Source organism: Chelonia mydas, chromosome 4 (assembly GCF_015237465.2).
Source record: "Chelonia mydas isolate rCheMyd1 chromosome 4, rCheMyd1.pri.v2, whole genome shotgun sequence".
In the NCBI taxonomy this organism is placed as follows: Eukaryota; Metazoa; Chordata; order Testudines; family Cheloniidae; genus Chelonia; species Chelonia mydas.
Window position 1 is genome coordinate 99709616 of NC_057852.1, and position 14206 is coordinate 99723821.

The 14206-nt window shown below is 38.2% G+C and overlaps 1 protein-coding gene across 9 annotated transcripts in view; it reads left to right on the plus strand.

The window, feature by feature from the left end:
* The window catches only part of ARAP2 (ArfGAP with RhoGAP domain, ankyrin repeat and PH domain 2), a 195673-nt gene that overhangs the window by 150705 nt on the left and 30762 nt on the right, over positions 1-14206 (plus strand). For 8 of the 9 annotated variants that reach the window (XR_006290154.1, XR_006290155.1, XM_043544542.1 and 5 more), the window contains exons 25-27: positions 2057-2131; positions 3275-3392; positions 10079-10207. Coding sequence is in view for 7 of the 9 variants with exons in the window: in XM_043544542.1 (XP_043400477.1) it covers positions 2057-2131; positions 3275-3392; positions 10079-10207 (322 nt within the window). In the remaining 2 variants the exon portion in view is untranslated. The remainder of the gene's footprint in view (positions 1-2056; positions 2132-3274; positions 3393-10078; positions 10208-14206) is intronic. The other variant, XM_037897959.2, reaches the window with a different exon arrangement.

A 14206-nucleotide genomic window follows, 5' to 3' on the forward strand; every position in this document is an offset into this window, starting at 1 on the left:
AACTATTAACCTCCCCCTTTCTCCACACGCTTTTCATTCTCTTTCATATTATATCTTCCCTGAACCCCTGCTACTGTATACACAATCACTGAATTTCATTTCTCTAGTGCAACAAATTATGCCCCTTTAAATGGGTATATCACTATCTTCTTAAGAGTGTAGGCTCTGCCCATAGCCTCAGTACTTAAATCACTTGATATTTTCTCTTTGGAACAATGAAACGTGTCGTCCACTATGTAGTTGGCTTTATGGTTATGAATGAGCAAGCCAGATTCCAGTGGAAAATTCTCTATCTGTTCATTTAAAAAAAAAGAAGTTTGGAGTTTTTATATATTCCACTTGGTCATCATTAAATTCTGTTTTCACCTTACTTCCATAATCATCAAGTTCTTAGTAAAGGTCTGAGTTACCAAGAATGTTACAATTTGTATTTCTGGACATATGGACTAATATGTAGTCAACATAAATTCAGTTTGTTTAATCTTATAATAAAAAAAAAAATCTACATATTAGCACAATATTTTCCAGACCACTGATCCATTAAACCTAGTGTCCTATTTTCAGTGTTGGCCAGTATCTGATGTCTAGATGGGAGTGAAAAAAAATAGCCAACTGCTTGAAGCTGTTCATTGGGAGTGTAAATTTGGAGGGGGGGTGGCGCGTGGAATCCTTGTTTTATTTCTGATCAAAAGCAGATGGTTTGATTACACTTAGTGTGCATAACCGCAAATGCTCTTAATGATCATAGTTGGGTTTGGTTTTTTTTAAGATCTTAATTTTATCTTAAAACTTTGAGTTTTGGAACAGTGAATTCCACAAAATGATTACACATTGCATGTAGAAATATTTCCTTTTGTTTTTCTGTACATTTACCTGCCCTTATTTTCACTGAGTGACCTTTTGTCCATTTTGTTAACATGACCACTTACTGAAGTCATCCATATTTCTAAAATATATCCCCATACAAGATAACATAAGTACCATTAAAATAGACTTTTACTTAGCATTTTACCGTTATCAGGAATTTGCAGTATTCACTATACTTTCCATTGCAAACAACACAAACACTTCAGTTAATGTAACTCCTGAAGGTGATAAATATCCTATTTTTATTGGTGTCCACTGTAAATAGAAATTTTTATTATAGTATTCTTTCATGAAATAATTAACAAAGCAAAAAAGTGTGTGCGCGCTAGGGCGGATTGAACTTTAAATGTTGTTTTTAAACTATTTTAGTTAATGATCAATGATCAATTAATTTCTAATTAATTGTTGCCTTGTTTCATATTAAAGTTTGTCCCTCATTTCCCCCACCACCACCCCCAAATCCAAACAATTATCTTTCTCATATAAAGAGCTATATATTCTCCTTCATCCTGTGAGGGGAAGCAAATGAACGATCAACTAAGTTGAAAGGAAAAAAGAATCACACAGAAGTGTCATAGCAGCATGTATGCTACGTCTTCTCCAAAGCCCATACAAGTTCTTCTTCAGCAGTAATTTGTGATGTAGACTACGATTTTAGTCATGGGTATTTTTAGTAAAAGTCACGGACAGGTCACTGGCAATAAACAAAAATTCATGGCCTGTGACCTGTCCAATATTTATACTATAAATACCCGTGACTAAATCTTGAGGGGGGATCGCTGATGGGGGAGCGGGGGGAGAGACAGTGGCTGCTCTGGCCGCCCCGGGGAACACTGCCTGGGGCCGCCTGAGCAGCGGTCGTGCGGCTGACCCCGGAGCCAGCTGTGTGGACAGACCTGGGGACAGCCGTGCTGACCGCTGCAGAAGTCACGGAGGTCTTGGAAAGTCCACGTTTTCTGCGACCTCCATGACAGACACGAGGCCCTATCTGTGATTGATCAGATGGAGCAGAATGGCTTCTCCTAGAGCCAGTGCCTGCTGCTTTCTGCAGCTTAGAAAATGGAAGGAGGTTTGTGTATTGATAACTCTATTATTGCTGTGCAACAATGATTGCATTTTCCCAATTATGAAAAAAGCTATATAAATTTTAATGCATTTTAATTTTTGTAAATTATGTGTTTTGTTTTAGGTTTCCCAAGCTGGAGATTTGTTAATTGAAGTTTATGTGGAAAGAAAAGAGCCAGACTGTAGTACTATAATCCGGGTTAGTATGTAAAAGTGGTATAATTTGTTGATAAACTTTTTTTATTAAGTGAAACAAATTTGTTTTCTTTATATGTAGTTTTAGCATGTCTATTGTTACATTTGTGTCTTTTCCCATTTTTATTTATTTTATTTTTTTACAGTCAAGCTGTGGCTTAATTCAAATCTGTAAGTAGTATTGCTCTTGTGCTTTCAAGGAGAAGGCTATGGCATAATTTTAAAGCAGAGACCTCCACTTTCAATTTTATGGCAGGGTACAGCAGTATTGATCCTCACAACAACACCACTGTCCTCCTGTAGTAAATGGGAACACTAACAATTGCCTAGTGATTTCTGCAGTTTATTTAGCAGCACAAGGTCATTTAGAAGGCCTTCCTCCTGATGTCTCTTTCTGCCAGAGGCTGTCTGCCTTGCTTAGGTGCTGAGAAGCGTAACCTCACCGCTCACTATAATTGAGATTTCCAGCCTGGGGTCTAATAGCACTCTTGAAAAGTACTGGGCTCTAAGCAATACTGCTCTAATGTTCAAATGTAAAAGAGAACATTAAATTTCTGCAATAATGAAGGATGGATATGATTAGAAAAGCAATTTTAGTAAGATACCTATTAACCTTGTTAGAGTTGTCTAGTTCCATTTCATTATCATTTTATGCTGCATGGGACATACCAACCAAAAAACCCTGGATTATAATTTTTTTTTTTTTTTTAAAGACCAAAAAATTCTGTATCATTGACTGGGATGGGAGACAGGTGGGGAGGGAGAACTGTACCAAAAAAAAAATAGTGTTTCTATAGTAATTGTTACCTTTCAGATCACAGCATGCTCATCCTTTCTGTTTCACATGGAACTGAGCTGTAGTGCTTTAATTTTGGGGGAGGAGGGATGAAGCTAACAGGAAAGGTTTGACGTTACAGTTTTTAACTGGATAACTTCCAATCTGATGCAACAAAGTTGATGAAAATGTATTGGCCAGCAATTTGAGAAATAATTATTGGATTCACAAACTTGGAATTTCTGTGATTGTGCTTAAAAAGAAAAAGTTGAACTGTTTTTCCATCACAAAAGTATAAACTGTCTACACAAGTCAGAAGCCATTAGTACTTCCGAAACTATTAAATTCTAAAGAGCACAATCTGTATCACAGGTATCGCCTTTGACAGAGGCAGAAGAATTAACTAATGATGTATTAGGAATAAAAAACATCACTCCCAACAAGGATGAGATCTGGGCTGCTTTTGAAGTGATTGAAAATGGAGAGCTAGGTTTGTGACTTTTTTTTCAAAAATATTTGTGTTTTCTCTTACCACATTATTACTGATTTCTTTTGGAAAGTTAACCAAATCAAAACTCCATTGCTTTCCTTCGAGTGATGGTCCCTGCATGTATTCCATACATGGGTGCGCATGTGCTCCAGGCACCTGAGTCTGAAAGTTTTCCTTAGCAGTGTCCCCTTGTCCTTAGAGATGAGGGTATAATACTTCAGGAATGTCGATGCCTCTCCAGTTCCATGTTACTGCCATATGGCCTTAGTCAGAACCACTGTTCCTTCACGCTCTTAGCTTTTGCTCTGACAGTGACTTCTGTCCGTTTGTATATAGTTATAGATGTAGATAGTAGTTCCTTTTGCACATCGCTGAAACTATTTGTAAACATGGCCAAGCCCTCTGCTTCCAATGAATCTCCAAATAGGTCTCCAGGTGCATCTGCAAATGCTACACACAATCCAATGTGACACCACCTGATGGAGTCACAGTGCACTCTATCAGAGCACAAGCAGCCACCTCAGCCTGCCTCGCAAATGTTCCATGTCAAGACATCTGTTGTGCAGCCTGGTGCTCTGTCTCCATATTCACATCGACCAAGCTATTGCTGCAGATTCCGCTGTAGGCCACGCCGTACTGGAGATTGCACTTCCTTTCACAACCCCACACCCACCTCCTTTCTGATCACTACTCACTGGTCACCCACATATGGAATACATATAGGGACCATCACTCGAAGAAGAAGAAGAAGAGGAGGTTTACGTAGCTATAACTGGAGGTTCTATGGGATGTATGGTCCCTATTTGTAGTCCAATACCCACCCTTCATCCCCTCTGCTGTGGACTGGACTACTCAGTGGTAAGAAGGACACTGGAGAGGCGTCGACCCGTATGACCTAGTTTGTGCACTCAGCTGTGAGCACAAGAGGAAGCACGTGTGGGTCAATGGACACTGCTAAGGAAAACTTCTGGAATCAGGAGCATGGCACAAATGTGCATCCATGTGTGGAATACAAATAAGGACCACATATCTCAAAGAACCTCCAGTTCCAGGTAAGTAAACCTCCTCTTCTAATAGAAACCTAAAACAAAAAGTCAAAAGAAAAAGCCTATAAATATAATAAGACCCATTCTTTGGGCATGAGAATTTCAAAATGATCCTTTCTTCCAGTTTGCTTCATTAAAAGCTGATTTAATAAGTTGGCTTGAATGCTCATAAATATGTGGTTGAAAAATGTTGTTGGTTCTTGGTAAACTTATGGCCCATACTTCCAGAAAAAAATAACAATAGACTCCTATAATAATGTTTCAAACACAAAATGTACTCGGAATGGAAGATCAGCATTTGGTTCATAAGTAATACTGACTTTTTGGGAGAAGATGCTCGAAGAAAGTATGCAGTTCTTTAGAGAGAATGCACTCTTATTAATTTATTTCAGTCAATTTACTTTTAAAAAGCTAGAAAAAAACACAAGCAAAGATGGTATCATTTTACATTTATCACACTGAGCTGTAAGATACATAATGAGGTCTTGGAACACTGCTGTAAACATCACTGTAAAGCTGACAACACCAAAGGCCAAAAGGTCACGATATAGTTCATGCGTTTTAAGGAGAAATAAAAAAAAGTGCTGTAAGTACTGAATCTTTTCTACTAATCCAACACTTGGAGTGCAGTTTTAATGCTGGAATTCATGGTTAAAGAGACAGAGGTTATTAAAATGAAGGTATATTCTGTTATAAATTTAAACATAGTAAGAGAAGGACGGCAGCTATGCCATCACTGACATAATATTGCTAATATTTTGTATCTTGTCACCCACTCACTAACCACAGGGGCCATTTTGAAAGATATACATAGTTTTAGAGAAAAAGCATGTATAGTGTGTATATAGTAAGGTTTATTGAGATTTCACATTACATTTGCCTTTGTGTGGTATAGAATAATGTGGTACATATATAGTCGGGTATTCTTCCTTGCACAGCGTGAAGTAATTTGTTTCTCTAACGTGGGTCATTCTTTATTAAATTTAAAAACAATAAATTAACTCAGAGGAAAGTTGTGAAAACTGGGACTGTCAAATTCCCTGGATTGCCATGGATAATCCCAAAATGCCTGATCTGGAACATAATTTTGAAAATCCCTTAAGCAGTGGTTCTCAGTGGTTCTCAATCAGGGGTCCGAGGCCCCCTGGGGGGCTGCGATCAGGTTTCAGGGGGGCCAGCATTAGACTCACTGAGACTCAGGACAGGAAGCTCTGCCACATGGGGTTGAAGCCCAGGCTCTGAGCCCCGCCACCTGAGACTGAAGCCGAAGCCTGAGCTCCAAAGCGGTTGTGATGGCATCAAAGACTCTTACCTGTAATGCAGCCAGAGGGATCACAAAACTTGGGGCATTTTATTGACTTACTTATTTTGACAGACTGTAATGACGAATACAAACAGATTATTTATTATTTAGATAGTACCTGAAATGTACTCATTTGCCGAAGTACTGAAATGAAGTGCTTTGGCAAATGAGGATTTAAGGGGATATGAAAGAAGTGGGTGCGGGTAGTGGAAAGAGATAAAAGCAAAGACGTGGGTAAGCTAGGTTGCAAAGTATTTTGGATGCAATGAGAAGTATAGCGTTGGCCTGAAAGGTTGACTGAACTAGTGACGTTGGAGGAAGTGTAAAACCAAGTTTAGGGGGAGATCCTACAAGCCCTGTGTATGATAGGGGTCTGAGGGAAGCCAATAAAAGCCGGAGATTCAGAAAGTTCAGGGAGCTAACAATAAATAGGGGGCAAACTAACTAAACACAGAAGACCTGCTTCAGTGTCTCAGTGCAGTCAGCAGAAGCCTGTATGTTTCTATTATTTGAAAGTCTGCCTGAGGGACCTACTGGTACAAGCAGCCTGTAATCCCTACTCCTCAGAATTGAGGGGGGACCTGTGCAACACAGGAAGCGGGTAAATTGTTGGAGGTGGGGCATGAGATTAGTAAACCCAGGAGAGGCACTTGCTCAGCGGAGATTCTGTGGAGTCCTGGCTAAATTTAAAAGCAGCTCTTCCCAAGGTTGAAACTAAAAACAAAGACGAATGGAGAAAAGTTATCATGTAAGAAATACTGCCCCTTGTATAGTAAATACAAAAATTGCTCATCTTTAAAAAACCAAAGAGAGAAGGCAAGGGAAAGGAGATCAGAAGGGAATTGTCACATTTCTTTTGGCTTTAATATAATTTCAGATTAAAGAAAATTAAGATGCTCAGAAAATTAATTTGAGACTTTTCCATTGAGACTTGAAAACAACGGCAACTTTATATTAATTTATGTGCTACAGAGTACTGCAGTCGTCAGAAGAAGCAAATTTGATATATTGACCATGCAAACTAACATAAAATTGTATGGCGTGTGCCAGGAGATACCAGAAAAGTAATGCCAAAATATCTTGATTCTAGATAGGTGCAGACATAAACATCCAATCCAAACTAAACATAAGAACATGTACTGAAAAAATAACAATGGATGTAGAGGGGTGCTTCAGATCAAGGTTGGATGCCTTTCTCACAGATACACTTTAGCTAAACACAGGTCATTTGGCTGAATACAGTGGTAACTGGGTGAAATGTAAAAGCCTGTGAGATACAGGAGATCGTATCTAATTATCCCTTCTGGCCTTAAACTCATGAAAGCTAGTCTGCCACAAATTTAACTATGGCCTACTCCTGATATAGGAGTAGGTGGGTACTCAGAGCCTCTCAGGATCAATCCTTGTTTTAGGAGTTCACAACACAGCTCCAGATAAGGCCTGACCCAACTTCCATTAAAATTAATGGAAAGACTCCCATTGACTCCCATAATGACCTCAAAGGCTCAGATCTCATGATCTTTACTTCTCTAATTCTTTGCCTGAAATATATATAAAAATTAATTGGGCTAATATATATAATACTATAGCTAAGACACACTTTACTCCTGGATCCAAACTGGGGAGATAAGAGCCACCAGATATATTTTGTCTCCTTCAAGTTGCCGTTGTTCATGTTATTATTTAATAAATTTGTCTGACATGCTGTGGACTATGCAGTTCCTGTCCCAATGAGCTTCGTCTAAAAGACACAAATAAGAGAAGAGACGGGAGATAAGATTTGTTTGTTTTGCTTCAAATCATGCTGATGACCACACTGATCTCAGACACATCAGTACAGGAGATAAACTGTTTTTAACATATATCATTGTACTTGTCTATTGGCACCTGTTCAGGACATTGGGAAATTCAATTCATTACAGTCTACTCTGCAGTCTCTGGGGAGCTGCACTTTTTTGTGTATTGTCACACAATTTCTTGGGCACCATGCTGAAAATGAACCCTCACAAGTCAAGAAAATTAACATCTTGTATTATCTGAAATGTAATTTCCTTCTCATAATTGCTATTTCAGACTAAAATAACTTGTTCTGGATATTTACCAGCAAATGCATAATGACCTTAGTAACAGGGTAATTGGAAGTATATGTTGATCATTTGATGTTAGAAATACTGAAATTACAATATTAAAAACCAACTAAATTATTTATTTACAGATAGAACAGTTGAAATAATTGGTAAAATTATCTGGCCCTTTGCAGAGAACTCGTAGTACCATATGCTATTATCAAATAGGATCTATGTTATTTTTTAGTAATATTTGTGAGATGGGTAGCTTGTAAAGGAGGTATGTTGTCAACAAAATAGCTAATGCATTTTAGCATGATGATTTATGTACCATATAATACATTATGTCAGAAGGTCTTAAATGTAGCTATAAATAAAAGAGTAGGTGTTTACTTTGGGAGCATTTATATTCTAGGAAAATGTGGTGATGTGCCAGGTTCGTCCTGCCTTTTGTTTTTGTTTTTATTTTTTAAGTTTTGCTTTAGGGTGGATTTTAACTCTTCTACAAATGCAATTAGTTGGTTTAATGTTATTACATTTAAAGGACCACCCCACTTCTAAATCTCTTCCTTTTTAGCGAGGAAAGTGGGGTTACTTCAATAAAAGTTCCTGTACAGGCACAGTTTTAAAGGGGCTATTGAATTACTGACCACAGAAGACTATTGCTAATCGCCCCATAACCATCGTTTCTGAACAATTACAAAAAATCTTAATAACTGGGTTAATATGCCTGTAAGTAAGTCATTTCTTATGCAGAGCTAAATTATGCTTCCCACGGCACTGTGCTAGTGAATAAAGGAGATGCCATCATACCTCTCTCCCAGGGCACCATTGTGCAAGAAAAGAGGTTCTACTAGTGCAGTTTGCAGTCCTGACCAACCCCAAGGGGGCTACTGCAATGATGTGTCCATATGCATGTCTGGCTGCCTGTGCTTGCATAGAACACTACTGTTCTTTTTTTCAAAGGGGTAGCAAGACCTTCTAGGTGCCATGCTTCTCGTCTCTGCCTCCTAGACGGCGAGGCTTTTAGAGATACAGGGCTGAACTTTCTGGCCCCAATTGTGCGTGCTGCTGAGCACCTGAGTTTCAAAAGAGTTCAGTGCCCAATGTGCACCCAACCAATTCTTCTGAAAATCTGACCGCTTTTTTGGGCGCCTTAATGGGAGCTGAGCACTTTTTTGAAGATCTGGTTTCAGTTGTGGGCACTGAGCTCTTCAAAATTCTGGCCTTAATGACTCCTGAACAGGTTGTTTAAAGGGTGCCATGTTGTTCTGTCCCAGCACAGCTCAGCCTACTTGAGCCTACATTCCACTGAGTCACATTATATTTATTTGTTTAAACTGTCATGACCATGCAAACGGAAAGCTTGCTGTAATTAGTTTATATAAAGTAGGGTAACATTATATGTTCAGATTAATATTACATTTAAGACGTGTTACTGGGGGAAATGAACAAATGTTTATGATCGTACCTTTCTCAGAGCTTCTCAATGTAAAAATATTTTCCAAAAGGTTCCTAAGTCACCTAGGCATTTTATTAAAAAATTACCTATATTGATTAGACACCCATGATCATGTAAACCTATCCATGCTAGGGGCCGGATTTCCTGGTTTGATAAGCCAGCACTGCATAACTGTTCTGCAAACGAAACAGAGTGGGGCCAAGAATTTGGCACAAAAACTGTTTGTGTCCTTTTTAATGGGTAATTTAATTTATGCCAATAAATTACTGCAGATTGTGATGATGGGAAAGAGGGAATTATTTGCCATAACTGAAATTTTATATTTATGGTTTAGATCCCAAACTTTTGGGGGCAGGGAATGTCACTTTATACAGTGCCTCGCACAATGGGGCCCAATTTGGCTAGCATCATAGGTGCTGCCATAGTATAAATGTTAAATTTTGTTTAAATCTAACTTTTGCATAAGATAGTATGTAGTACAGTCATGTATTTTATGTCCTTCCAGAAGCGACCATTAAGAGTTAAATATAATGAGTTCTTTTAAACACTTTGCTGATGTTCAACTAGGTAGGCATTGCTTGAAATTGAAATTTATTTGGAACATAGCAGCAAAAGTGTTGGGGTAGAGGATCAACAGTTAAATGCTTAATTGTAGCATTCACTTGAATAACAGAAGAGGTAAGGTTCCATGTTTTAAAGAGATCCACATTAATACCTAGACTTATGTAACCTACTAGGATCTGTGGTTTTGTTTTTGTTGTTCCCTGTCTGTTATGTCGTCTTTTTTATACACTTTTGACATTTTTCAGAGCGCCCTCTACACTACACAGAGAACGTGTTGGAACAAGTTCTTCACTGGAGTTCATTACCTGAGCCTGGCTCTGCGTATCTTGTAATAAAGAAGTTTCTAACAACAGATACAGTAAAACTCTACAATGGTACGTACAATTATCTTTTGAAAAATTTGAAGTTTTATGTCAAAGTACTACCGTGGCGTAAACTTGCTAACTGTTTCAGCGATCGTTCTGTGTGTGTAAAGTACCATTGAAATATCTGAGAGAGTCTCAGGTACTACACAGTGTAAAAATCGGAACTCTACCAACAGTTCAACTGAATTTCTCTAAACAAGTGGGTTTATGGGTGTTCTTGTTTTCCCCAAGTTATAAAATCCACTGTTTGAGTATATGAAAACATCCAAGGAAAACTCTGTGGCAGCAATTCAGAAACTGTGGTCTGCATACCACTGTTGGCTCACAGAGCTCTGCTAGTTAGTTCATTTGTTGCTTGCTGATAATTGTAGTGCAGTTAAGGTCTATCCAGATTTTTCACAGCCTAGTCAAGGTCTAACTAGATTTTTCTACTGGTATTTTTGACCAATAAAAACAACATAGCGCCTCTCTACCTTGGGTAGTGTACTTTTGGTGTAAAATCATTGACTATGTATCCTGATTACACCAAAATGGAGCGAACATAGGACAACAGAACCAAACTGCAAAAGGGAGTCACAGGTAGCAAGAGAAAATTAGGTATGACATCCAGGGAGTAAACATAGACCAGATGTAAAATGAGGAGATGTGATCTAGCAGTTGCAGCCACAACCATCTCATGTGTCAAGTTATGTTTTTACTAGAGTTGTTTCAGGGAAAATGGGGGATTGGAAGGTGGATTCATGAGGGGAATCTCTATGTTGCATGTTTTACAATTAAAAAAAAGATTGAAAACCAGTACGTTATCGATTCAAGTTGTATGAGAGTGGTGTTTGTGGCAATCAAACCGAGTGCGGATTTTTTTCTGATAGACTTGATGAAATATTAAAACTACCTATGAACATATCCATGTAAATATTCTTTTTTTTTCCTGTCACTTTCAGTTACACAAATATGTTAATCTTTCATCTGTCTGTCTCAGTGGTGGAGATTCCTTCCAAAAAGAATCAAGGATGACAAGAAAAGGTCATATGCATATTGTCCTGAAGGTGGCAAACTTTTCTTGTCCTCCTTGGTTCCTCTTTGGAAGGAGGCTCCACCACTAAGAACACATTGTCCACTACTTTAGCTAGTTTTATTCTTCAGTTCCACCATCCATGAGAGTAGTAATTTATATAGGAGCTGGTGAATGGAGAAGTAGTAGTTAGCTGGGCCTAACCTGTTGAGAGTTTAGAATATCAAGACAAAGACCTTTATCCACAGTTGGTGTTTCACTGGTGTAGCCAGTGAAGTGAATGAAGCATGAGGAGAAGGTGCTTTCATCTGCCTTTGTTGGTCATCAGGTGAACCACTGTGTTCTTTATCAAATGGAGTTTCTTCAGTGTCTAAGGGTTCATTTCCAAATATAGGTCATTGCAATATTTTAACCTGGAGGTCTGCAATTTGCACTTACTTCAGAAGAACTATCCTTACTTTTTATTTATTTTGACACCTTTTTTTGTGTACTACTGTAACATCAACAAACCCTAGTCATCGGTGGGCAGGATCGAACCTAGGACTTCAGGAGCTAAATGCATGAGCCTTTACTGCATAAGCAAAAAGCCCTGTGGTTGTTAGCTAAGGCTGTAGCAGACTCATTAATCTCTAAGTGGTCTTGGTGCCACTACATGGGACAGAGCACCACACCCAGGAGGTGTGTGGGTTACGTGACTCCTCTTTGCTCGTCTCTGTATACTCAATTGGAATGGATCTCCATTACCTGATAGGGTAGTTTGCCTCAGAGCTATGCATTTTGACTTGGGCCAGATACACTGGTTTTGTGGCTACAATGCTCATTGGTTCAGGTCTTCATTTCATTTTAATGCTGCATATTGATTTAATGTTTAGATGCTTACAGGCAAGCACCTTATAGATTAATTGGGGCTATCCAAAGTAGTTTAGATGTTAAAGTAATAAAAGTGTATTTAAGAAACAGATTTGGTAAATGCTTTTGCTTGAGTTGGATTCGGAATATTTCTGCAATGGTGCTAATTGTAGTCTTAATCATGGCAATATTATCACAGCTAAATAATCTCTTGCCTTACTGCTGGATCTGTTCTTCAATTTAGGATTGCCATTTTAAGAAGCTTTTCCATGGTGAATACATTTTAGTGACTAAAGCCCTGAAGTTTTTTTCTTTTCTTTTTTTTTCTCTCCTTAATTGTGTCTTGCAGCAGCCAAGTTGTAAATACTACTTATGTGGGGTGTACTTGCTGATAGATTTGGGGTAGTTAGATGTTCAGTTTACTTTGTCTCTGTCTGAGCAAATGTCTTCCAGATCAATCACAATGACTACCAACTCCAGCATTACTGCTCCATTCATTACATCCAATACACCTTAACATTGGGATTTAAAAAGGAAATTATGAAAGTAAATCAAACGTGATTTAACGTCAATTTGTTACCAGCACAACTGACATCATTTTAGAAATGCTCACTTTTTGCTGTTCATCGTAAAAACTGAAAAGTGCTAAGGAATATTTCTATGGATTTCTTGTCTTGTCAAAATAATGAAGCAGAGTCAATGATGCAAGCAAAATCAACTGTAACTAGTTTTTATTGTAATAAAAGTAAAGAAGTTAAGCACTAGGATGTTAAAAAATAAACACTGCGTTAAAGAAGTTTCATTTTGCAAGAGTTTTAATAAGTCTCGTTGTAATTCTTAATTTTTAACAGAAACATTAGCAATAAAAGTAGTAGAGAGAAGCTAACATTTCTCTTTAAATGTGTAAATATTAACTGCCATAAAACAAATAATAATTACAATATTGGCAAATAAAAATATATACTTTTAATTAACAATTTGAAGGGGTTTAAACCTTCTTAAATGTGGAATGTGTTGATGTTTATGCACTGTAGCCATTTACACACACAACACTTCTGTTTCTAATCTTATGTGTAAATCCATGTATACATATGGTAAATTACAAAAACAAATTTTGGGAGCCCAGGTACTATCCTTTTGCTAATGGTTCTGATTTCATCCCCCCAATGTCCCTTTGCAGGGAAGGGAGGAATATTTGATTAGACCAGCAAGGGAAAGCCACCCTGGGGAATCCTGAGAGGAGTGCAGAAGGGAGGGGCTGGCTTGGCTTCTCTGAGCCCTTCCTACCCAGAATGTGCAGGGAGATTGTTTCTGAGCAGGGAAAGAGGAGATAACTGGTAGGATCCTATTAGCCTGGAGGAAGAAGGAGAGACCTTATGTCTTTGCACATTAAGGTACCATTCATGTTTACTTTTATTCATGGTTATGGATTAGATCCTAGCAGTTATGCTGAAGGGTGGGGGGCAACCCTATTTGTTGTTTGGCATGAGGGCATTTATTTGGGCTGGGCCCCAAAAAATGCCAGGTATTTTCAGTGGGCATATATCTTCTGTCCCCCCTCTCCCTTCTTCCTCTCTGCTTAGTTAATAAAGTTGAAGCCTTCACTTTAACATTATTAATCTGTTTCATTTTCTGGTGTATCCTGATCAAGCACCCAGTGTTTCATCTTCACCGGGCTCAAATTTCAAGCATTTTGTACTCAAGGAGGGATTCCATTTTTTTTATTTGGAGTTTCTGTATTGTGTGACATATTTTTGGCATTTGTAACAGTGACGTTCCTAACATAGCTCAGACCTTCTAATTGGCTCTGTTAATTGCCCTTAATGCTGTAGCTTGGCCAAACTTCATTTCCATTTCTTTGGCAATTGGTTATAACTGGTCTGATGAAACTTTGATTTACCATCAGCACTAAATGATATAGACATGGGAGTATAAATAATGTTTCTGAAATGATGAGAACTTAAGTCAATTCAGTTCCCTTTAAAAAGCCAACAAAAATAGCATACTTATACTATTGAAACTATTGAAACTCTTCAAAGAGTTTCCCTAACGTGAGGGTGATTCAAAGCAGAGAGGGTTCCCCACTTCTTCTAACAAAGGGTATAGTAATGAAACCTACACTTATAAATTGACAATTGGGTGGGACT